This window comes from Gorilla gorilla, chromosome 1, assembly GCF_029281585.2.
Source record: "Gorilla gorilla gorilla isolate KB3781 chromosome 1, NHGRI_mGorGor1-v2.1_pri, whole genome shotgun sequence".
In the NCBI taxonomy this organism is placed as follows: Eukaryota; Metazoa; Chordata; class Mammalia; order Primates; family Hominidae; genus Gorilla; species Gorilla gorilla.
This window is the reverse complement of record NC_073224.2, coordinates 220,706,154-220,731,594: the sequence shown is the minus strand read 5'-3', so window position 1 is coordinate 220,731,594 and position 25,441 is coordinate 220,706,154. Positions and strand designations below refer to the sequence as shown.

The 25,441-nt window shown below is 41.0% G+C and overlaps 1 protein-coding gene across 33 annotated transcripts in view; it reads right to left on the bottom strand.

Moving 5' to 3' along the window:
- The window catches only part of UBR4 (ubiquitin protein ligase E3 component n-recognin 4), a 136,161-nt gene that overhangs the window by 95,504 nt on the left and 15,216 nt on the right, over positions 1–25,441 (bottom strand). For all 33 annotated transcript variants that reach the window (XM_055385985.2, XM_055385998.2, XM_055386063.2 and 30 more), the window contains exons 9-26: positions 23,839–23,963; positions 22,882–22,941; positions 22,589–22,779; positions 17,853–17,952; positions 17,576–17,713; positions 16,938–17,055; positions 15,501–15,688; positions 14,416–14,575; positions 14,211–14,296; positions 9,448–9,617; positions 7,857–8,139; positions 6,988–7,123; positions 5,352–5,431; positions 4,723–4,851; positions 3,843–4,025; positions 3,585–3,710; positions 3,267–3,496; positions 1,190–1,311 (exon numbers count right to left, since the gene is read on the bottom strand). In XM_055385985.2, the coding sequence (XP_055241960.2) occupies positions 1,190–1,311; positions 3,267–3,496; positions 3,585–3,710; positions 3,843–4,025; positions 4,723–4,851; positions 5,352–5,431; positions 6,988–7,123; positions 7,857–8,139; positions 9,448–9,617; positions 14,211–14,296; positions 14,416–14,575; positions 15,501–15,688; positions 16,938–17,055; positions 17,576–17,713; positions 17,853–17,952; positions 22,589–22,779; positions 22,882–22,941; positions 23,839–23,963 (2,625 nt within the window). The remainder of the gene's footprint in view (positions 1–1,189; positions 1,312–3,266; positions 3,497–3,584; positions 3,711–3,842; positions 4,026–4,722; positions 4,852–5,351; positions 5,432–6,987; positions 7,124–7,856; positions 8,140–9,447; positions 9,618–14,210; positions 14,297–14,415; positions 14,576–15,500; positions 15,689–16,937; positions 17,056–17,575; positions 17,714–17,852; positions 17,953–22,588; positions 22,780–22,881; positions 22,942–23,838; positions 23,964–25,441) is intronic.

Below are 25,441 nucleotides of genomic sequence, written 5' to 3'. Positions count from 1 at the left end.
AAAGAAGGAACGACACAGAGCATTTTAAAAGCCAAGCCCAAATGCAGAAAGAAACAGTACAGCCCAGGCTGTCAAAATAATTAGTAAGATAGCTTAGATAGATATTTCAATAGCAGTACTATGTCCAAGAACCAGTTAATTGCTTAATAGCTAACACTCTCAACTGTAAGGTTTTCATTTCCCATCATGTTCACTTTCTAATCTTGCAAGTAAAGAAGACAACTGAAAATAAGATGCAAAGTGAGGGTGAGTCATTGCAAGTCAGACTGAAATCACCATTAAACATCTGCTCCCCTTCTATAAATAGGTATCACTTTTCTCTTGATCTCTTTTCTCTTTAAGACGAATCTTAAGGGCAGGGATCATAACACACATTAAGAACAGCATTCAATGAAGCAGTACAAAGTGAGACTATCTGAATGTTAAATGAATATTTAAAGCTTGAAATTAAGGAAAATACAAACGATTGTAAATTTTAAAGGGTAACTACTGTACTTAACTCCAATCAAGCCCTTTGATTTTCCACCCTAAATTTCTACCAGATCATTCCTAACCCAGCAAAGAGATTTTTCCAGGCACAAAGTACTAGCTTGCTAATCTTCCTGTCCCCTATAAATGAAAAGAACACCAGCCTGGGCAACATAGGAAGACCTCATCTCTACAAAAAAATTTAAAAATTATACGGGTATTGTATTATGTGCCTGGGATCCCAGCTACTTGGGAGGCTGCGGCAGGGGGACTGCTTGAACACAGCAGATGAAGGCCACAGTGAGCTGCGATAGCGCCACTGTACTCCAGTCTGGGTGACAGGGCAAGACCCTGCCAAGAGAAGAGAGAAGAGAGTGGGGAGGGGAGGGGAGGAGAGCAAAGATCTGTGCTAAAGACAAAATAGCCTTATGCTTTGGAACCAACAGATCCTGGTTTGGATCCCAGCTCTATCTCTTGCAAGATGTAGGATTGTGGACAAATAACTTCTCTAGGCCTAATTTATAATGAGTAAAAAGGGGATCAAAGTAACACTTCTTGGGTTATTGTGAAGATCAAAACAGATAAACCTACCTAAATGCTTGATACACAAAAAGGCTCCAATAAATAGTAAACGCCAGTAGGCACCAAGGGAGAGAAGCCATAGTACTAGCAGTAGTAGCTGTTGTAATAATATTACTCAAAAGCACATTTGTTCTCTTACCCAGAGTATTTGCCTTGCACCTGCTAGAGCCAATAGCCAAAACAGCAGCAAAGCCTTGCAGTTTCTCCTTGGAAGGTTTCTCAGTTGTTCCCTCTTCATTAAAGTTTTGCAGCAAATAGGCTCTGGGGAAAAAATAGGGGGAAACTGAAGCCATAAGATTCTAATCCCACCAGTTAGTAAAAACTGGCCCTAGACTGGCTGAAAATCCTATATCTCAGTTTCCTATCTATGTAATGTAGTTGATAGTGCCTGCCCCTTCCTGGTCTCTAAGAATTCCAATGGGTAATCATTTCCCAAAGAATGTCCCCTCCTCTGAAATGCTCCCAAAACATGACTGCCTGACAAGTATGCCTGAGAAACAGTGAATACTATATCTATCCTCCTTCCCCACCTCAGAAGATTGACAATGTATACAGTAAAGGCTCTGAATACTATATTTTTTAAAACAAAACAAAACAAAAAAACTGTTTATCCAACATTTTGCAAACTTACTTGACCAGGAACGTTAACAGCTCAGTGTGGAAAGTACTGGCCTATTAGGCCAGATTAGAGTCTGTAAATTCCCAGAGGGCAATGACTTGGTCTGCTTTGGCTACTGCCATAACCCTAGCACCTAGAAAAGTACCTGGCACGTAGCAGCCATACATATTTGTTCAAAAAATTTGCCTCAAACAACAGCCCTCTATCTTCTGCAAGGCAGTCTTACTAAGAGACAAGGTTAGTTAAGTCTGACAAAGATCTAGGTCCCTTTAAAGCAGCATAAAGCCCACAGAGCTGGGCACGGTGGCTCACACCTGTAATCCCAGCACTTCGGGAGGCTGAGGCAGGTGGATCACCTGAGGTCGGGAGTTCAAGACCAGCCTGGCCAACATGGAGAAACCCCATTTCTACTGAAAATACAAAAATACAAAAATTAGCCAGGCATGGTGGTATCCACCTGTCATCCCTGCTACTCAGGAAACTGAGGAGAATCACTTGAACCCAGGAGGTGGAGGTTACAGTGAGATGAGATCGCGCCACTGCACTCTGGCCTGGGTGACACAGTGAGATTCCATCTCAAAACAAAAAAGCACCATAGAACAGGAGTGAACACTGAGATCCTACAGAGACCAGATAAAGTCAATAAGCTTAAGAGAGCCCGGTGAAAACTGCTGCAAAGGGAACTAATTCTCAGCTCCAGTCTGTTACTGTTGTTTGGGAAGTCAGGCCCAGTTTTGCCAGTTCTTCCAATTTAAGAAAAGCCAGAAATCTAAACTTGTGAATAATCTCCCAATTTTATATACTGAAATTAACTTTAAATATTTAAACATCATACAGACCAAAGTCTACAGGGCATGCAATTTGCAGTGTTTGTTATAGAAAGAGTTGAATTTCAAATAATTTCTAACTCATTTAGAGATTTTTTTTTTCTCCAACTACATATCATGACATGTAAAGAGCATTTAAGGGCCAGGCACAGTGGCTCATGCCTGTAATCCCAGCACTTTGGGAGGCTGAGGTGGGTAGATCACCTGAGGTTAGGAATTGAAGACCAGCCTGGCCAACATGGTGAAACCCCGTCTCTACTAAAAATACAAAAATTAGCCAGGCACGGTGGTGCATGCCTGTAATCCCAGCTACTCAGGAGGCTGAGGCAGGAGAATCACTTGAACCCGGGAGGTGGAGGTTGCAGTGAGCCAAGATCGCACCATTGCACTCCAGCCTGGGCGACAGAGCGAGATGCCATCTCAGAAAAAATTTTTTTTAATAATAATAAATAAAGAGCATTTAAGGAGCTTTAACTCAGTTAATAACAGAAATGACAGTGTTTTGAAAAATTACCTTTCTCTGTATCCTACAAGTAAAATCGTACAAAATATTTAAAGAATTATAGACATTAAACTTCCTCCTGACTCCTCCCGCACTATTTGAAAATTTCCTCATCAAGCACCCCTTCATACTAGAGAAGAAAGCATTATACCATGGGGAAAAAAAACCCTAAGCTGAAGAAAGGGAAAAATGTCAAATTCTGAGTCAATGGGGGATCTGCACAGAGTGAAGAGTGCATGTGCATCTCTGGGCAGGCAGTTCACCACACCTGGTGAACGATGCATAGGTGTCAATGAGTTGTAGCGTGGCTGGAAGTAGGTTCTTGGTAATCTCAGACGACTTATGAGGATCAGTCTCAGCAGCCATCTTAGAAAAATGCTCATCCAAAGAGACCTGGACCTTTGAGATGGCGGCATCAAGGGTGTAGATGGACTGCAGACTGGGAATTTCATGCAGCTGCAAGATGGTGGTACAGTCGATACTACAGAAGGATGAGATCTTTAAAAAATATGCAAAATATAATTAGTTGTGGCAATGGGCTATGGTAGAAACCAAGTTCTATCATTTAGGTTCCAATATTACATACCTGTCGAGCGAAGTATTCCTCTACTATTTCAACATCATATTTCACTGAGCTACACTTAGTGGTGGATGCCAGTTCTAGAAGCGAGCTAGCATGCTCAGCCTTCATTCCCTGTTTGATAAGGTGATCCTATTTGGACAGCAAGAAAAAGTGTTTAGGAGATCACTATAGGCAAAGCTTTCATTATCTTCAAATTTAAAAGCCCCAGTAAGCACAAAGCACTTTGGCTTTGAATAGTCTTAGCAGCAAGCTCTGTGTTACCTTTATCCAGTTGACATAGGAGCTGATCCGGAGCCGAGAAGACCATCGCAGAGTGTGCAAGATGTCACATTCGCTCATCTCAGGTGAGTTCATGGATAGCTGGTTAATGTAAGTCTTTGATGGTGGTAAAATTCCTAGGATCCTCCACAGTATCAAGAAGTAATATTGAAGGGCACAGGCCTCCTGGAGAAAGGAAAAGCAGCATAGAGGTAGCACTTGGTATTGCCTCAAGATCTCCCTCACAGTACGAACTACTCCAAATACAACTTTTAAACCAGAACTGTATAGAGTCCTGATTTTAAATTGAGATTTGGCCCCCAAGTCCATTCTCCAGATCTTTCTAGAGAGTGCACCTAGCAGAAAATGGCAGAACACACATACAAATAATTTGTTCCGTATTCTGCACATTTCACAGACCAAAAAGGCTATTCCAAGACAACTTTGGCTCCCCAATAATTTACCAATTAACCAAAAGAGGGCAGGACATTCTGCTTAGCAGACCTGCAATCAGCTATCTGTTTTTGTGGCCTGGAATTGCTTCTAGAATATAGAGACACATTAACAGAGCCACGGAAAAATCTCAAGCGTGAGGCTTTCAATATCACACATCAACCAGTATTCACAGGAGATATAGCACTTGGGGGGGGACCACTAACTCTTAAATTACAGTTCTCTCAATGGTAACCAAAAAAATGCAACAGCTGATTAAATTATCTTTAAGGTGAACATAGCTACCCAAACTACCTAGAAATACTCAAGTATCAGTCAGTTTTGCAAATCAATATTCAATAAACTGATTACATTTCAGAAGGAAATTTCTGATAGAAATGATCAATGATCAAACACAACCCAAAGACTTCTCAGGGTTCCATGGTCTTACCAAGGCTGTTACATTCTTGTTTTCCTTTCTCCTAACTGTATCAAGCTGGGACCCAGCTGCAAGCAGGGCTGTCAGTGCAGCATAAAGCTCATCATACTTGACAAGCTTGGAGAAAAGGACGTCACATGCCTGACATCAAGAAAGAAAGACAATCATTTCCTTAAAGTATTTTTTCCCACTGCCTATGCACTATCACTTACCCTCATGATTGACAAAATATCCCATCAAATCATACTCATTAATTTCTCCTTGGAGCAGATTCCCATTCTGGGACATTACTCACACTGTTTGCAAGCTATTGTGAGCACACAACTGCTGGCTTTAGAATAAGAGAGTAAGACAATTATTTTTGTCCATTAAAATACTTGCATGTGAAAAATGCTAACAAAGATTGCCTTCAAAAATCAAGTGTCAGAGGTGCCAATCCAGAAAGGACAAACCCCACAGCAAAAGTGCACCCAACAAATAAATATCCAAGTAACATTTTCCTATTAGAATAAGCTCAAATCGTAACACAGACCACATTTCCTGACTATAAAAAGTCAGTCATTCCCTTTCCCCCCAGTAGGCTGATTCTGGTGGAAACCATCTGACCCACATATAAAATGCAGTTTTAAAATTCCTAGTACCACAGAATCAAGTCGGTTCAAATCATCCTCTGAGGCTTCTGGGGACAGGACACAGTAGAATCTGGGCTGTGGGACAGCATCTGAAAAGTAATGTGCTGATTAAAAGAATGGTTCCATTCTTAACTCTATCTAACCAGTATGCAATGTAAAACTCAGAAAATACTTTATAATAAGGTTTCCCAACCTTAACAATATTGACATCTGGAGCCAGATAAGTGTTTACTGTGGGAGGCCATCTTGTGCACTCTAGGTGATTTAAGAGCAGCCCTGGCCTCTACCCCCTGAATGCCAGTAGCACCCCCAGTTGTGACAACCAAAAATATCTCTAGACATTGCCAAATGTCCTGGAGGGGAGAGGGCAAAATCACCCATTGGGAACCATTGCTCTAAGAGTTAAGTAGGGTGCCCTAGAATCAAATCAATCAACAAATTATATCATTAGTCTGCACACATTAAACTTACATGCTGTTTCCCTAACATCAAATAGTAAAAGATAACAGTAAACTCACACTAAGGCTTCACAAAAGTTTCCACAAAACACACTTAACATCTAATAATCCTCAGGGTAAGCGCAAACACACACTAAAAATGAACACAACAAACACTTCATCCAAAGAACAGACAATTGCTATATGAGAAAAACACTAGAGATAATCTCATGTTCACATTCGTTTCAGACCAGCATATCACCAAGACCCAAAAGGAAATTTAGCTGTACATTAGAACCACAACTCTAAGGGAAAATAAGGAAAATTAATCACACAGAGTGGCAAGAATCCATATACTGTACCCTATGGCCAGACACGAGGATTCTGATTTCTTGTGTCTCAATTTATTTTTTAGTTTTTATGTTTTTTGAGACAGGGGTCTCACTCTGTCATCCAGGCTGGAGTACAGTGGCATGATCACAGCTCACTGCAACCTCAACCTCCCAAGCTCAAACGATCCTCCCACCTTAGCCTCTCGAGTAGCTGGCACCACAGGCACGTGCCACCATGCCCGGCTACTTATTAAAATAATTTTTGGTAGACGGGATCTACTCAGGCTGATCTCAAATTCCTGGGTTCAAGCGATCTTCCCACTTTGCCCTCCCAAAGTGCTGGGACTACAGGCATGAGCCACCATGCTCAGCCTCAATTTTTTTTTTTCCTTGAAATAGAGTCTTGTTCCACTGCCCAGGCTGGAGTGCAGTGATGCAATCTTAGCTCACTGCAACCTCTGCTTCCTGGTGCAAGTGATTCTCCTGCCTCAGCCACCAGAGTAGCTGGGATTACAGGTAGGCACCACCAAGCCTGGCTAAATGTTGTTTGTATTTTTTCAGTAGAGATGGGGTTTCACCATGTTGGCCAGGCTGGTCTCGAACTCCTGACCTCAAATGATCTGCCCGCCTCTGCCTCCCAAAGTGCTGGGATTACAGGCATGAGCCACAGTGCCCAGCTTCAATTTTTTAAAAAATATAAATGTAGGCTATGTGGGAGTCCATTTCTGAAATGTTTAATCCATAGGTGATTTGCCACCCACAGGGATTACACTAAAGCAAATGACCAAAGATCCTCCAAGAGTCTCCAAGCTTCAAATTCAACCCCACCAATGAGAACCAGTAAGTCAGTTTCTTATTAACAGTCTTCTTTCTGACCTGATGAGAAATGCTTAGACCAGTTTTCTTCTACTTCTTTGAATCCATGATAGAGAGGAGTGGTTGCCCGGCGGCTGTTGCTGTCCTGGGATCCACTTGCCCACCCAAAGGGAGGACTTAGCAGGTTATGCTGTACCTTTTAAAACACAAATACTGAAATTAAGAAAGATACACAGTCACCATTCAGCTTTTCACTTAGGCATGATAATAGCTCAGTACACTGAATCTTGGTAATCTGAATGTGAGTGTTCTACATTCAAATATTCTGTTTTATTGGGCACCATTCAGCTTTTCACTCAGGTACGATAATAGCTTGGTATACCAAAGCCTGGGAAACTCACAAACCAAAATAAAAATTTAAAGATTTTTCTGTGACTACTTTTGGAATGCAATTTTTGGTGCAACATAAAGGGTATAGTGCTCAATGAAACATTTTAAGAAATGCTGAACACAGTTAAGTCTGAACAGATCCTCCTATCCTCATTTTGGATCCTTACAACAAAGGAATTTACCAATCCATAAAATTTACTACTTGACTGTCATTCAAAAACTAACAAATACTCATCGAGGGCCGATGCTCAGGGCACTGCATCAGACACAGGTAGAGCAGGGCAATTCGTGCGAGAATGCCTTTGAACACAGCCTACATTCCACTTTCAAAAAATGCATCAAATCAAGTAATCTACATGTATCACTTCTGGCTAAACATCAAGTACAAAGTCTCAGTGGTCCTCCTAATCCTACCCATCAACCTACCAAAACCTAAAACCTAAAGCGAGTAGGTCATTTGGACTGAGGATCATGGTAACCATTGAGAAGAATAAAGTTCTCAGTAACGGTGAAGCAAAAAAGAACGTGTTGGTCTGTACCTGCTCAAATAGATACACAGGGGCTTTGGAGTACTGATGAAGCAGATAATCAAAGATGAGAAGGAGGCGAGCCAAGATAAGTGGCACGAAGCGCATCTGAGCATCCATGTTGACGCTCAACTCCTGGATGATCTGGACAAAAAGCGACAATATGGCCCGCCGGCCTGTCTCGGTGAAATTGTGGAAAATGAGGAGGAGCATCTGCAGGTGTTCTACATTCAGATCCTCTGTCTCATTGGGCACCACGCCTTGCAGGGCATTCTGCTTCATTGTAGACAAAAACCTACCAGAGAGAAAAGATGACTATATCTGGTGGGAAAAAGAGCATTCCCCAGGAGTTATAATGTCAAGCACTAGAAGAGTTAAATTTCCTAAACCCAGGCAGTAAGATAACAAATTAAGGAAGGAAAAAAGGCTACATGGTAAAGACAAGACAGAAACTAAATTTTGGCTAAAAAAAGTCAGACTTGGCCAGCCAGGCACAGTGGCTCAGTCTATAATCCTAACACTTTGGGAGGTCGAGGGGAGGATTGCTTGAGGCAAGCCTTAACACAGGCGTGTTAATACCCACCCTGTCATTTGTGACCATGAAAAGTACTACAAGCTCCCCCACAAAAATGTTGCTATTGTTCCTTTCTGATTAACAAACTTGGACAGGTGAACCAATTCAATTACTTTTCCCCATATTTTGATTCTATCATTTAATTCTAGTTCTGAGAGTTTATACTACAGGTTAAAAATCACTGCATGATAACAGTCAAAAATAACTCGATAGACTATAAAGCAATAAAAAAGAAAATATACTATTCAGAGAATTTGTCAGAAGAGCTTTTATGCAAAAAAGGAATGAATGTAGCCAACTGTTTCCATTGCCTTTGACTATTTGGAAAGAGATTTGTGTTTTAATATTAGGAAAGAGATTTGTGTGTTTAACAAGGGTTTCCCTCATTGCACCCCTCGACCCTCTCAGCCTTTTTGCAAGATTCCACCAGGAAAAATATAGGGGGTCTTTGGCACTCAAGGAGGTTTATGATTTCTCAAATCCAGCATTAGAGCTATTTGATCCTACAATGGGGAACAGAAAGCAAAGCCTTTTAGGAAAACAAACTGCTTTGAAGACTTCTAACCATGTAAACAAAAATGGCAAATACAGGTCCATCTAAAGCGGATTTAGATGATTAATCTGAGCTTCCCCCAAGGAAAAAAATTCTTTAAAATTTCTCCAAAAAAACACTGCAAGTGCCCCTAAGTGGTTTCATGTTGAAAGCAAAATAACCAAGGACAGAGCTGGCTTCCCTGCTTGTCTTTCAAAAAAGCAGGTCAGGATAAAATTGGTTCTATTCAAGATTGTGGTTCCATCGAATAATTATAACCAAATCCCCCATGTGCTACAGGGAGATTTATTTCCAGACCAAAGTTGACATACTTGTTTTTTAACAGCACATCTCCAAGTCCATCCTTCTTCTACCCTCCCCACTCTAAACATTATCATTACAGCAAAGCCTCAAAGCCACAGATTAACTATAAAGAAGTCAAACAAATAAAAAAGGAAATAACCTTCTCAATAGGCCTTCTCTTACAGACATCTTACCTGTCCCAAACTTTAAGGCATTCTGGGACGTCAGGGTCACCTTGAGCACTGGCTTTATGTTGCCAGATGAGCAGGAGGCGTGAAAGCACAGAGAGGCTTTGAGGGTGAATGTACAAGGGCCAAGGGCCCTCAGAAAAAGGAGCCACTCCTAGCTGCTGCAACAGTGTGTTCTGACAAGAAAGACATGGAACAGAACATTAGCAAACAGATATGGGATAAAGTCAAAAGGTTACTCATGTTCTCAAACATTTGTTTGTTTAATATTGAACAGAATATTTTAAAGAAAGAAGGACCCAGAAATTCAGATTTTGGAATAGTTTGGATAAAGATCATTTAGGTCAACAAATGAGAAAAACATAAGTGAAAACTTACTGATCTAACCTCATTAACATTTATAGTTAATGAGTGTCAGATATGGGCTCCTGAAAAAGGAGAAAAGCAATGAGATACCAGAATCAGGATAATTTTGTAAATGGACAAAACATGAGAAGTTGTTGCCTTTGAAAGCAAACTTCTTGAACAACTGTAATAGCTAATAGTTTTTCTTTAATAATCAGTTACATAATACAAATAACACCCAAAAGGGGAAGATCCAACAACTTAGAGATCCGCAGTATTCGCAGAGAAATTCTGCCTATGAGATCTCAAGGCACCCAGAACTCAACAAGGCTGTTCTTCACCTCCAGGTGGAGCATGTCTTTCAAGTGAGCTTCATTTTCAGCCCAGTAACTAAGCTGCAAATTATCTTCTCAAACACACACACGCACACTGAGCAGGATGCCAATGGAAAACCAGACAAATTCCTGCTTTCTCACTTGGCTTCACAAGACACAAAGCATGGTTACTGTGGGATGTAGGATAAATTTCTAAGTCTGCCAAATTAAATTATATTTTTATACTACATCCTCAAGGACTCTTCCTTGGAAATGAATGTTTCGCAAAATGTCGCTGGCCTCAAGAGCAGTTTCCATGGACTACACAGTTACCATAGGTTGAGCTAAGCGCAGAGCATACTTTGTTGTCACACCGGATGTGCCAGGCAGAGACAGGAAGTATTATGTGCTCCATGTCACTGATAAGGGATGGTGAAGGTCTCTAAGTGGTAAAGCCAGGTTTATCTCTAAAACCATGTTCTTTTTTTTTTTTTTTTTTTTTTTCTGAGATAGAGTCTCACTCCATCACCCAGGCAGGAGTGCGGTTGCGTGATCTCAGCTCACTGCAACCTCCACCTCCCAGATTCAAGCAATTCTTGTGCCTCAGCCTCCTGAGTAGCTGGGATTACAAGCGTGTGCCACCATGCCTGGCTAATTTTTTTATTTTTAGTAGAGACGGGGTTTCACAATGTTGGCCAGGCTGGTCTCGAACTTCTGGCCTCAAGTGATCTACCCGCCTCCCAAGTGCCACGGCACCCAGCCTCTAAAACCACATTCTTAACCACCATGCTCAACAAAGTCATAAACAACTTCTTAATTCCTAAGTTAAATGAAACAATTCAAAAAAAAAAAAAAAACCTACCTGAGCTACATGAAAAATACTAACTGTAGCACAATTCTAATAATGGAAAAATCAGGAAAAAAAATCTAAATGTTCAAATCAAGGGGCGTACCTAGCCATATATATGGATAAGTAACATATATTCCTTATAATGCTATTTTTAATGCTTTTTTTTAGCTCATTTTTCATCTTTGTGTCAGTTTTTCAGTCCTGAGAGCCACAAAAATGAGTTAACATTCCATAAGAACCTGGTCTTTCCCTTCCACCCCAATCCTTCCTTCTCAGCTCTAAGTAAGGTAACTGACTCTCTAAGAAGTCAAACTGCACCACAGTCCATCTAGCAGCAGAACTCTGGCTGAGTCCTCCCTTCCTCCACTCCTCTTTCATACTGGCATTTCTAAGGGTTCAGCCTCAGCCTTCAGCTATCTTGCTAGTCTCACTGTTTCTCATTACTTCAAAAATTGCCCCAATTTAATTCCTCAATTTCAGACTCACATTCCGAACTATTTTCTAGACACTGGCACCCCAAAACTTCATCATAGTTAAACTGAAACCTTAGGCCGAGCACAGTGGCTCACACCTACAGTCCCAGCTATACGGGAGACTGAGGTGGTAAGATCACTTGGGCCAGGAGTTCGAGCAGCCTGGGCGACATAGCGAGACCCCATCAGGAAGATGGACGGATGGAAGGAAGGAAGGAAGGAAGGACGGACCAGCCGGGCATGATGGCACACACACATAGTCCCAAAAGGCTAAGGGCAAGAGTACTGCTTGAGCCCAGAGTTCAAGACCAGCCTGGGAGATACAGTAACATCCCCACCTCTAAAAAAAAAACAAAACAAAACCCAATCTCTCTTACCCCCAAACCAACTCCCCTTCCTGACTTTCCCGTGTCTATTAATGACAATAGCATCCTTCTAGTTTCATTTGAGTTTTAAACTCAGGCAATATCCAAGACTCCTTCCTTTCCATGCTCTTCACCCCATTCAAATAATGGCCCATGATCTCTGCAAAATGTCCTATGCCTATCTCCCTCCTTTTTCATGATCCCACACTAACTCAAGTTATCTTTATTTCCTCAGTGTCTATAATAGTACCTGGCACATAGTAGGTGCTCAATGAATATGTATTGAACAAATGAACCAAGAGACTGCAATAATAATATTAAACAATAATACAATTATTAAGAGAGCTAACATTTAGAAGGTACTAGTACTAGGTACCAAGCACTATTTTTGTTTTACTTTTCTTATGTGGTAAAGTATCATAAAATTTACCATTTCAACCATTTTTACATGAACAGTTCTGTGGCATTAAGCACATACACATTATTCTGCAACCCTTACTACCATCCACGTCCAGAACTTTTTTATCTCTCCAAACTGAAACACTGTACCCACTAAACACCAAGTCCCCATTTTCCCATCTCCCTGCCCCACGCGACCACCATTCTACTTTCTGTCTCTATGAATTTGACTACCTAAGTACCTCAGAAGTGGAACCATACAGGGTTGTATTTGTGCTTCTGTGACTGACTAATTTAGTATCATGTCTTTACGGTTTATCCATGTTGTAGCATGTGTCACAATTTCCTTCCTTCTGAAGGCTGTATAACATTCATTGTATGGCTGGATGTTTTGTTTATCCATTCAAATGTCAATGGACACCAGGGTTGCTTCCATCTTCTGGCTACTGTGAATAATACTGCTATGAACATGGGTAGATAAACACCTGTTCAAGCCCCGGCTTTCATTTCTTCTGGGGTATATAAGTAGAATTGCTGGATCATATAGTAATTCTATTTTTTTTTTTTGGCAGATGGGGATCTTGCTATGTTGCCCAGGCTAAAGTACAGTGGCTATTTGCAGGCACAATCATAGCATACTACAGCCTCAAACTCCTGAGCTCAAGTGATCCTCTTGCCTCACCTCCCGAGTAGCTGAGACTACAGGCACGTGCCACCATATAGTAATTCTATATGTAATTTTTTGCAGAATTGACATACTGTTTTCCACAGCTACCGTATCATTCTACATTCCCACCAGCAATGCATCAAGAATTCCACTTTCTCCACATCCTCACCAACACTTACTTTCCATTTAATAACAGCCACCCTAATGCGTGTAAGCGAAGTGGTATCTCATTGTGGTTTTGAGTCACAAACATAATGGAATATCATACAGTAGTCCAAACAAGAACTATAGAAATATATAACAATATAGATGAATCTTGGCAATACAGTACTATATCATACTACATGAAAAAACAGAGAGCTTGAAAACATTACATACAGCATGATGTCATTTGCTATAAAACTACAAGCAATTATTAAAACTTTTTTTAAATTTAAGGAATATAGATTATATATGTACATACACATACACATACATATATGACTAAGGACATGAGGAACTTGAGATTTAGGATTCAAGACATCAGCTATTTCAGTAGGGAGAGAGAACCATAAGATTGGAAGTTCACAGTCAATGTCCTAGATTTTGTTTTGGTGGTGGGTTTGCAAGTACAAGTGTATATGAGAGCATCTATCTCCTATAATTTGATTGATTCTTTTAAAACACACATTTTAATTTGTCTTTCTTCAATTACTAAGGATGTTGAATACTTTTCCTATGTTTATTGACCATTTACACTTCTTTTCATATAAACTGCCTGCCTGTGTATTTGTCCACTTTTCTGCTAGCATAATCATCAGGAGTTTCTGTTTGTTTTTGTGCGTTTTCCTTTTCTTTAAGCTTACTGACTTAAGATAAAAGACATATTTTTTTTTCTGGAAATGATCCTAAATATAAGGCACAGGGACATATTAGAATCACCTCTCAACGCTCTTTCCAGGGAGGGGATTTAATGACAAACTGTTCCTTAACAATTGGAGCTACAGGCCGGGCGCGGTGGCTCACGCCTAAAATCCCAGCACTTTGGGAGGCTGAGGCGGGCAGATCACTTGAGGTCAGGAGTTTGAGACCAGCCTGGCCAACAAGGTGAAACCCTGTCTCTACTAAAAATACAAAAATTAGCCAGCCATGGTGGCACACACCTGTAATCCCAGCTACTCTGGAGGCTGAGGCAGGAGAATCGCTTGAACCTGGGAGGTGGAGGTTGCAGTGAGCCAAGACCGTGTCACTGCACTCCAGCCTGGGTAACAGAGCAAGACTCCATCTCAAAAAAACAAACAAACAAACAATTGGAGCTGCAGCCTATGGAAGCTGGTGTCATGAGCTCTTGCCTAGATGGTCACAGCACACACAAACCTGCAGGTTAGGTGACTGAAGGTCAGAGGTTACCAGTGAGTGGTTGAAGTGATAGAGAGCTGCAGCAAACTCTTCATCTGATGAACCTTGAAGACAAGTAGAAAAGCCAATTATTTAAGCAGCTATTGAATGCACCACACCTCCCTGCCAACAGCCAAACTCCATGAGAAAAAAAATCCATCAGGCACATATCTTGTCTACTGACCCTTGAGTCCATCTTTGTCCACCTCCTTGATGATACTGGCTAGGGTGGCCATATGGTGTTCTGAAAGAGATACACTCAGATAGTTTCGGATAAAATTGTTCCGAGAGTTCAACATGGAAGAGGTGATGAAGTTCAAAATGTTGGAAGCCAGACCTAAGAACTGAAAGGAACACACACAAAAAAGCTCTTATCAGGGTCATAAGCCCAGCGTTCCTATAAACTCTGATTACAAATAGAAAATAAAATATGCTCATAGGTCTCATGCAATAAACACAATGAATGAAAGAATCAGATTTTAAATCACTTACAGTGGGCCTAAGTTTCATTATGAGAGTCTCTCTTTCCCACGTAATTCTACTTACACAAAATGGCATTCCAGTTTAATATAACAGATGTTACAAAACAGTGTATGAAAACAGGATTTCCAAATAGACTGACCCATTTCTTTTGTTCTCCTAAGGTCCTTTGTCCGGCTCCAATTCATTACTGATATATTCAATCCTGAAGCCTATATGAATGATTATTACACATATATAGAATTCCTAGCTCTTCTCTACTAAAATTAAATTGAATTATTGTATAAATGTTTTTTGTCCACATCCTTGACTGTAAGCTATATATATGAAGGCAAGAACTGTATCTGACTCACTCACATCATCAGAACGGGGACTGACACTTACTAGATAATACTAGTTGAACCAACAGTTCAACCATAGCAAGCACTTATGATATATCAGACCTATGCTAAGCACTTTATAAATAGTCTCTCTTTAAGATGTCACAACACCTTTAGATGCAGGTAGAATCACTCCCATATGATAGGAGACAAAACTAAGGCTAGAAAAAATTCAGATTCTTGCCCAAAGTCACAAAGCCATTAAGTGATTCTAAAGGCCAGCAGAGAAACAGTAACAGTCACATAAGTTATTTAATGACACATAACCAAGACATATAAGTCCTAAGCAAAAATATCTTTAAACATTACAGTTATCCAAGCCACAAAATGTTTGCATTCAAATTATCTGCTTCTCATACCCCTAGCTCCCCATGTCCACTTCCCCTAAACCTTAGAAACCTACTCTTACCAACTCAGGATCTTTGCGACTCGCCAGAATGTTGCCCTTCTCACCAGGGGCCTGCTTACTGGGGCTTTTAACCCGAGGAGAACTTTCCAGTGGAGGAGGTGGGGGAGGAGGCGGAGGTGCTGCTTTCTCTTTACTGGGAGAAATCGTCTCCTCAAACCATTGCCCCAAAATAGGCTCACTGTCATCGTCTGAATAGAGAAAGATAAAGTAATGAAAATAAATATTTTTTAAAAGTGTTTTTGGTGCATCTGCTTCCTAAAAGTACTTAAGTCAAAAGGAACACAAGGATATCCCAATTGTGATGATGGTTACAAGATTGCATTTGTGTATCAAAACTCATCTAAATGCATACATAAAATAAGAGCAAAACTGATCATCAATAACTGATTCAAATGTTTGGATAGATTCAACCCGTTAAGAATTTCTCACATTATTGCATGTAAATTATACGCCAATAAAACTGACATCTTTTTTCTTTTTTGAGAGGGAGTCTCGCTCTGTCACCCAGGCTGGAGTGCAGTGGTGAAATATTGGCTCGCCGCAACCTCCACCTCCCAGGTTCAAGCGATTCTCCTGCCTCAGTCTCCCGAGTAGCTGGGACTACAGGCTACAGGCATGTGCCACCATGCCTGGCTAATTTTTGATTTTTAGTAGAGATGGGGTTTCACCATATTGGCCAGGCTGGTCTCGAACTCCTGACCTTGTGATTTGCCCACCTCAGCCTCCCAAAGTGCTGGGATTACAGGTGTGAGCCACCGCGCCCAGCCAATTTTTCTTTAAGGAGCCCAACAAAGAAAGAAAAACAACTTCACATTATTTTACTGGTAACAAGCCAAATATTTTCAAGAGTGAATTTATACTTGCCTTATCAACCATAAATCACAGGACGGTAAGAATCACGCCTCCCTTCGTATTTCACATTGTTCCCACAAACCTGATTATGAAAGAATCTGAGGTACTTACCTTATTCACTCTCTCATCAAACTAAGGCAGGAGGGCATGCCAGTGTGTTCACTACAACAGGATTAGGTTTCTCTACTCAAGCTTCCCTAAACTATGACTATGATAACACCCAAACCGAACACCTCACATGTGACCTTTTGAGTTTCACTGAGAAAGCTTAGAGCAGAGGTCACAAAATGAGTCAACACAGGAAGAAATATGGAACAATTGAGATGTTTTCTGATTTTGGAGGGAAAGGAATGAAAAGTAACCCAGGTTTGGCTGAAAGTTGTTTCCATCATTCATTCATCAACAGCTCAACTTGCTCTTAAATAACATGTCATCTTTGAATGCACATAAAACCAAGGTCCAGGCTAAGCAGGTGAAAACAAAATGGAAACTTTTGTTTGGTCAGGAAACTACAGGAATCTGCTGAGAACACTCCTGTTGCACTCTATAGCTTATCTCTGGGAGAGAGAAAAGAGCGGCCTCTACCTTGGCTGCTGTCCTCCTCCGTGCTACTGAAATCATCCTCATAGTAAGTATTGGAGTCGGTGGAGGCGCTGGCATCGCTGCTCATGGAGCCCTTCCTCTGCCGCTGCAGGACACATGCCTAGGAAAATGACAATTACAAAACCGGAGCTATCCTATTTAATCTCATGCACCGCATGAAAACTTTCTCCATAATCTCTTTTATTTTTTCCTAAATCCAAGAGTATGCCTCTTAATAGCTCCCTTAATTAAGGACTTTCATCACTTTACCCTACAAAAACACTACCAACCAGAGACGTGGACAAGAATTGAAAAAAGGAGTGTTTCCATAGTGTCCTCTATGCTTCTGCTTCAGTATGCCAATCATCACAAATCACCAAGTAGCCACGTGTATCGCAAAACTGATAATCAATAACTGATTCAAATGTTTGGATAGATTCAACCCGCTAAGAATTTCTCACTTCTTCAACACCAGTACCAAAACTTTGGGTCTATAAAGGTCATGGTGTGTAGACAGTCTTATTCATTTCAAGAAGGTTTTATATATATATACACATATATATATGTATCATATAAAATATATATCATATATAAAAAATGAGACATTCTTCTAAATTATCAATGGCTTAACTCCCACCCACCTTTCTGTAGGAAGTTGAAAGTAATGTCAAGAGCAGGTTCATCAGTGGGACAGAGTCAATCAGCCGTTGAATCCTCTGTATGGAGGTGCTCTGGGCCATAATGCTCAAGGCTGCAGGGGGGCCATCTGTCTCCCAACCCTGAAGGCAAGGATATCAAAGGGCAATTAATGATACTACTCAGCCAGAAAAAACAACTTGAGTTGATGGATCAAGCTTGCTTGGCCAGAAGTGGATCCCGCAATCAATATGCTGATTACCATGGGGATAACCTCCTCACCTTGTGAAGGGCCTCCACTTGTAGGTCTTGAAAGAGAGACGTTAGCAGTTTGATGGCATGGTTTGCCAATATTACTGAGAGTACCCCAAATCCCTGATGCCTACACAAAGAAAAAGGAAAACACAATCCTTAAAATAATTAACAATAAATTACAACTTCTGAAGCAGTGGATCTTGCCATTTTGGGGTCTCAGACCCCTTTCAGACTCTGTGGACCTTCAGAAAAAAAAAATTGTACATACATACATCTGCATATAATTTCTGAAGTTCACAATCTCCTTGAACCCCATCCACAGATGGCCTAAGGATCTGCAGGCTTCAGGTTTAGAACTCCTGGACTAGGCTGGGCACGGTGGCTCACACCTTAAATCCCAACACTTTTGAGAGGCCGAGATGAGAGGATCACTTATGCCCAGCAATTTTAGACCAGCCTGGCAACCTAGAGAGGGAGACCCTGTCTCTACAAAAAAATTAAAAAGTTACCCAGGCATGGTGGCATGTACCTATGGTACCAGCTACTTGGGAGGCTGAGGTGCACCACTGCACTCCAGCCTGGGTGACAGAACAAGACCTTGTCTCAAAACAAAACAAAAAAATAAATAAATAAATAAATAAATAAAATCTCCTGGAATAGAAGAAACTCCCAAATGGAAAAATTTTTGGAATTTAAACAATCAGTTCAAGGCTAATGAGTTATGCAAAGATGCTGACTTTTAAATGTAGATTGAACTTTTAAAGAATCATTATTTTGAAAAGAAAAAGGTTTGAATTACCAACTTCTATAAAATATCTGGAAATAAATCTAAGAGACTAAAAAGAGAGGCCTGGAGCAGTGGCTCATGCCTATAATCCCAGCACTTGGGGAGGCCAAGGTGGGAAGATCACTTGAGCCCAGAAGTTCAAGACCAACCTGGGCAACATGGCAAGACCCCATCTCTACAAAATATGAAAAACTTAGCCAGACGTGGTGATGCACACCTGTGGTGCCAGCTACCCAACAGGCCGGGGCAGAAGGATCACTTGAGCCCAGGAGGTGGAGGCTGCAGTGAACTGTGTTCATACTACTGCACTCCAACCTGGGCGATAGAGTGAGGTTTTGTTTAAAAAAAAAAGAGAAAAGAAAATTACATTCAAGTAAAGTGTTTTCCTCCTGTCCAAAATCTCCACATAACAAAAGGTTAATATATATGATTTGCAAGTTCATATAAATCAAAAAGAAAAAAGAACAAACACAGGCCAGATGCGGTGGCTCACATCTATTATCCCAGCACTTTGGAAGGCTGAGGCAGGAGGATTGCTTGGGGCCAAGAGTGCGAGACCAGCCTGGTCAACACAGCAAGATCCCAGCTCTGCAAAAAATTTTAAAAATTAGCTGGCCATGGTGGTGCACACCTGTAGTCCTAGCTACTCAGGAGGCTGAGGTGGGAGGATCACCAGAGCCCAGGAGTTCAAGGTTACAGTGAGCTATAATCCTACCATTGCACTCTAGCCTAGGAGACAAAGTGACTCTACCTCTGTAAAAATAATAATAAAAAAATTAAAAAGAAAATGACAAATACCAAAAAGAAAACCAAGGCAAAGGACATAAGGCAGTTTACAAAAGAAATACAAATGACCAATAAATAGGTGAAAGGAAATACAATCACACTAGTAATCAAAGAAATACAAATACATGAAATATCATAGCATTCTCTCCTCTAAGATAAGCAAACATGAACACTAATGATGCCCACTGTCAAAGAGAGCATGGGGAAATAGGCATATAAGCACACAGCTGGTGTCAATGCAGATTAGTGTTACTTTTCTAAAGAGTAGTTTGACAAAACATTTCCAGTGTTTAAATATGTGAGCCCTTTGTCCTAACAACGGTACTTTTGGGAATTCATCCCAACAGGACAATTAAGTTCCCAAAAGTTTATATTTCAGGAAGTTATCAAAACAAGACATTTGGAACAATCTAAATAAGCGCTTAGCAATAGGGGAATTAGGCAACTACGGTATATTTACATAGTGGAATACTGCTGGCCATTAAAAACTTAGACATTTTAATAGTGTCACTGAAAAGATGATGCAGTATTTCATATACACTGATCCCATTTTTGTAAACTTATATATATTTTATATGTGCACAGAAAAATGTCTGAAGGAATGTTTACCAATTTGAGTGGTAGAATTTGGGATCATTTTTACCTTTCCTATTTATGTCCATCTGTATGGCTTGTCACTTATACAACATACATGTATTCTTTTAAAATATGAAGAAACAACCGCCATTTTAAAAGCATAACTGCTACTTCTAAGGATATACTTCTTGGCATTCTTTCATTTCCCTTTACAATGCCAAGAATGAAAATGGCCACTCATAAAATCACAAACTACCGTTTGCTCTGGAACACTCTTACCTCCTTACTTTGCCTAGTATCTATCAACTTACCATGTCAATACCGGCTTCAGATTTCAGCTTAATTAGCACTTCCTTGGGGAAGCCTGCTCTGATGTCCCTAGCCAGGTCAAATGCCCCTGTTCTAATACTCTCTAGATACAATTTGACATGGCCAGGCAGATTGGCTCATGCCTGTAATCCCAGCACTTTGGGATGCTGAGGCAGGCAGATCACTTGAGGCCAGGAGTTCAATACCAGCCTAGCCAACATGGCGAAACCCCATCTCTATTAAAAATACAAAAAAAAAAAAAAAAATCAGCTGGGCATGGTGGTGCACACCTGTAATCCTAGCTACCTGGTGGCTGAGGCACAAGAATTGCTTGAACCTGGGAGGCAGAGGTTGCAGTGAGTTGAGACTGCACCACTACACTCCAGCCTGGGCAACAGAGCGAGACTCTGCCTCAAAAAAAAAAAAAATTATATATATATATATATATTTGTATGGATACCTAGTTCATGTCTCTTGAGAATATGTCCATTTTTATGTTCATCACAGCAATCCAGAACTAACACAGAGCCTGGGACACAGAAGATGCTCAGAGGGTAATTTGTTAATGCAGTCCAGGCTGTGACCTCTTCCTGAAACTCCAGACTCACATATCCAACTGCCCACTCAACATCTCACATAGAGGTCTGACAGTCATCTTACACTCAGCATGGCCAATATTATGTTTTTATTTCTTCCCCGTCTTCCCATTCAACCCACTCCTAAACAAGTGTTCCCAGTATCAGTAAATTATACAACCCAGTGGCCTCAAACCAAAAAATTGTGATGTCATCTTTTTCACACCCAACATACAAGCCATCAGTAAATCCTGCCAGCTGTACCTTCCAAATATATTTCAATTTGGCCTCTTTTCTCAGCCTTTGCCATACCACCCTATCCAAGTCACCTTCATATCTCATCTGGAATGATGCATTCGCTGCTAACTGTTCTCCCTCCTTCTTATCTTATGCCCTGCAGTCTATCCTCAGATCACCAATAAATCAGGTTGCATCTCTCCCTTGTTTAATCCTTCTAACAGTTACTGACTGCACTTGGCCCTAGATGATCTGGCCACTGGCTACCTGTCTGACCTAATTTTCTACCACTCTCCCACCTTGGTTTCTCCATTTTAGCCACACTGACCTTGCTGATCCTCAGAAATGTCAATGATACTTCCATCTCAAACCTGAACAATTCTACCCCAAATACTTACATAGCTCTGTCACCTCACATATGGTCTCTACATCATGTCTTTGGAGCCCTTTCTGGATCATCCTAAATAACTAAATAACTAAAATAATAGCCCTGGGCTGGGCGCAGTGGCTCACACCTGTAATCCCAGCACTCTAGGAGGCTGAGGTGGGCAGATCATTTGAGGCCAAGAGTTCGAGACCCTGCCTGGCCAACATGGTGAAACCCCGTCTCTACTAAAAATACAAAAATTAGCTGGGTGTGGTGGCATGCACCTGTAATCCCAGCTACTTGGGAGGCTGAGGCATGAGAATTGCTTGAATCCGCGAAGTGGAGGTTACAGTGAGCCACAATCACGCCACTGCACTCCAGCCTGGGCAACAGAGGGAGACTATGTCTCAAAAAAAATAAAATAATAAAAACCCCTATGACTCTCCAGCCCCTCGCTCTGACATCTTTTTCTTCACAACGTTTATATATGATTATCTATAATCTACTCGTTAGTAGATTTGTTCACTGTTTCTCCAGATATAAAATAAACTCCATAAAGGCAAGGACATCACTTTGTTTAGTGCTATATCCTCAATGCCTAGAATAGGGCCTAGTATATAATAGGGATTGAATGAAAAAATAAAATCCAGAAACACCTGGGCTTAGAAAACGAAACCTGAACAGTACATTGGTCATATCTCTTCTTTCAGAGTTCATCAAAACAACAGCAAATATTACAGGAAGCAAACCAGGAGGCCCTGACAATATTCTCATCTTACGGGTTATACACGCAAGTACTCAACTCCAAGTCAAACAAGCCCGCTTTACAAGACAGAAACATGTTTTTCTGATGTGAACTTCACAAAATTCCTGAAATACACATTGCACAGATATTTTTCCCCTTTGACGGAAGAGGAAATAGGATCAAAGAGAATGAGTGACTTATCTAAAAATCACAAAGCTATGCTGTGGAGATAACAGGTCATGATCATTATCTTAGTTGTTAAATTCAAGCCAGGTAGGAAGGCAAATTTTCCTATTGATATGAAGTCATACTAGCTCCCTGTCAATATAAACTGTTAGGGAAATAAAACAAAATATAAGTTATAATCAAGTAGACACATACCCTTTTCCAGGCCCCAGTTTAGGGGAGCCCACTCCCTCTTTAGTACGAGAAAGGATGTCTCTGACTCGGAGGGCAGCCAGCGGGTCCTTCTCTTTCCCCTTATCAGCCAACGCAGTAGGACTGAGGTTCAGTATGAGGAAAAGGCTGTTTAACAAGCACCAAGCACCCAGCAATTGGAAATTCTGATAGTGCTGTTGTGAAAGGCACAAAATAAAAAACATAATCATAGAGATATTTACATCTCAGAGAGGACAAGATAGGAAGTATGCAGCAGAGACAGATACGCTTCTTACCTCACCACCAGCCCGGCGAGAACTGCTGATTGCTTGTCCAATCATGTCATAGATTTCGAGCTGTACAATATCAAACAGACACAAAAATCTGAACAAGCTGACAGATTTCATCATAAATGCTAAATCCTACCCAAACAATTTAACTTGAAGAGTTCAATATCCTCTTTTCAATGATACATTCCATCGTACTTTCCTTGACCTTCACATGGAGCTGACTCCCTCTTTTCATTCGGATCAAATGTCACCTTCTCAGAAGCCATCCCTCCTCCGAATCAAAAGCAGCATGCCCAGCTCCACATCAGATCACTTTTTTTTTTTTTTAAGACGGAGTTTCACTCTTGTTGTCCAGGCTGGAGTGCGATGGCGTGATCCCGGCTCACTGAAACCTCCACCTCCCAGGCTCAAGCGATTCTCCTGCCTCAGCCTCCAGAGTAGCAGGGATTACAGGCATGCACCACCACACCCAGCTAATTTTTGTATTTTTAGTAGAGACAGGGTTTCACCATACTGGCCAGGCTGGTTTTGAACTCCTAACCTCAGGTGATCCACCCACCTCCCAAAGTACTGGGATCATAGGTGTGAGTCACCACGCCCGGCCCAGATCACTATCAGTCACAATGTATTGTTTCAGTGCACTTAATCACTATTGGAAATTTTCCTGTTTACTGCATTTCCCTAAAAGTACACTGACACACAGTAGGCCCTCAAACATATTTGCTGAATTAATGGCTAATCTTTCAAGTGTGTTCTACAGAGATAGGGAAACAGCAATATACCAGATCAACCAATATACCAAATCAACAAGCTGGATGCCTACCTCTTAGACCTACTAGTGCCCAGGGAAAGTAGTGTGGAGAATACTCTAAGTTCTTTCTTCTATCATGGAAGAAAGTGGAACTGGCCATACTCCCTCATTTGAACAATCAAAGTTCCCTTATCCCCAGATCTTTGGCTTACACATTTCTGGACAATTGTAGCTGCGTCACTTTCATAGTCATCTTCTTTGGAGCTCGTGGACCCTGTCCGCACTTGCTGGGCACTACCCACATGGAGGATGGCCATGCACGTTGCCACACTCACACCTGAAAAAGAAGATGCACAGGTCTCAGCCATGGAGTGCATCCAAGAATCCACCAAAGCTGAAACACAAAAGCACACCCCACCCACAAGCAATTCCATGATTTGACTACTTAAAATAAATGCCATTAAGAGCAAGACTAAATAGGTTTACCATACAATTCAGTAACCAGACTCCTAGGTATTTATCCAAATAAGCTAAAAACTTACACGCACACACACACACACACTACACACGAATGTCCTTCAATAGGAGAACACAGAAACAAACTGTGGTATATCCATACAATGGAATATTAATTCAGCAATAAAAAGAAATGAACTATTAAGCCATGAGAAGACATGGAGAACTATATGCATACTGCTAAGAGAAAGAAGCCAATCTGAAAATCCTGCTTATTGTATGATTCCAACTACATGACATTCTAGAAAAGGTAAAACTAGAGAGACAGTGGAGATCAGTGGTGTTACCAGGGGTCGAGGGATGGGGTAAGGAATGAATAGGCAAAGGGGATTTTTAGGATAGTGAAACTATTTTGTACAATATGGTAATCATGGACACATGACACTATACATTTGTCAAACCCATAGACTTGTACAACACAAAAATGAAACCCCAATGTAAACTATGGACTTCAGTTAATAATAATATATCAATACTGGTTCATCAATAATAAATCCACCATACTAATTAAAAGTATTACTGATAAGAGAAACTAGCTATAAGGGAGAAGGAGGATATGCGAACTCTATGAACCTAAAATTGCTTTAAAAATAAAATCTAAGCCGGGTGTGGTGGTGCATGCCTCTAGTTCCAGTTACTCAGGAGGTTGATGTGGGAGGATTATTTGCACCCAGGGGTTTGAGGCTACAGTGAGTTATAATCGCTCCACTGCACTCCCACCTGGCTGAAACACTAAGATTCTGTCTCTTTTAAAAAAAGTAATAAAAATAAATAATTAAGGCTGGGCGCGGTGGCTCACGCCTGTAATCTTAGCTCTTTGGGAGGCCCAGGTGGGTGGATCACCTGAGGTCAGGAGTCCGAGACCAGCCTCGCCAACATGGCGAAACCCCATCTCTACTAAAAATGCAAAAATTAGCCAGGCGAAGTGGCAGGCGCCTATAATCCCAGCTACTCGGGAAGCTGAAGCTAGAGAATCACTTGAACCCAGGGGGCAGAGGTTACAGTGAGCTAAGATTGAGCCATTGCATTCCAGCCTGGGCAAAAGAGCGAAATGCCATCTCAAAAAAATTATAATTAAATAATTAATTCATTCATTAAATTTAAAATCTAGAACCAGGCACAATGGACTCCAGAGGCTGAGGTGAGAAGATCACTTGAGCCTAACAGTTCAAATCTAGCCTGGGCAACATAGCAAGACTGTATTTCTTAAATAAATAAATAATAAAATCTGGCCGGGCACGGTGGCTCACACTTGTAATCCCAGCACTTTAGGAGGCCAAGGCGGGCGGATCACGAGGT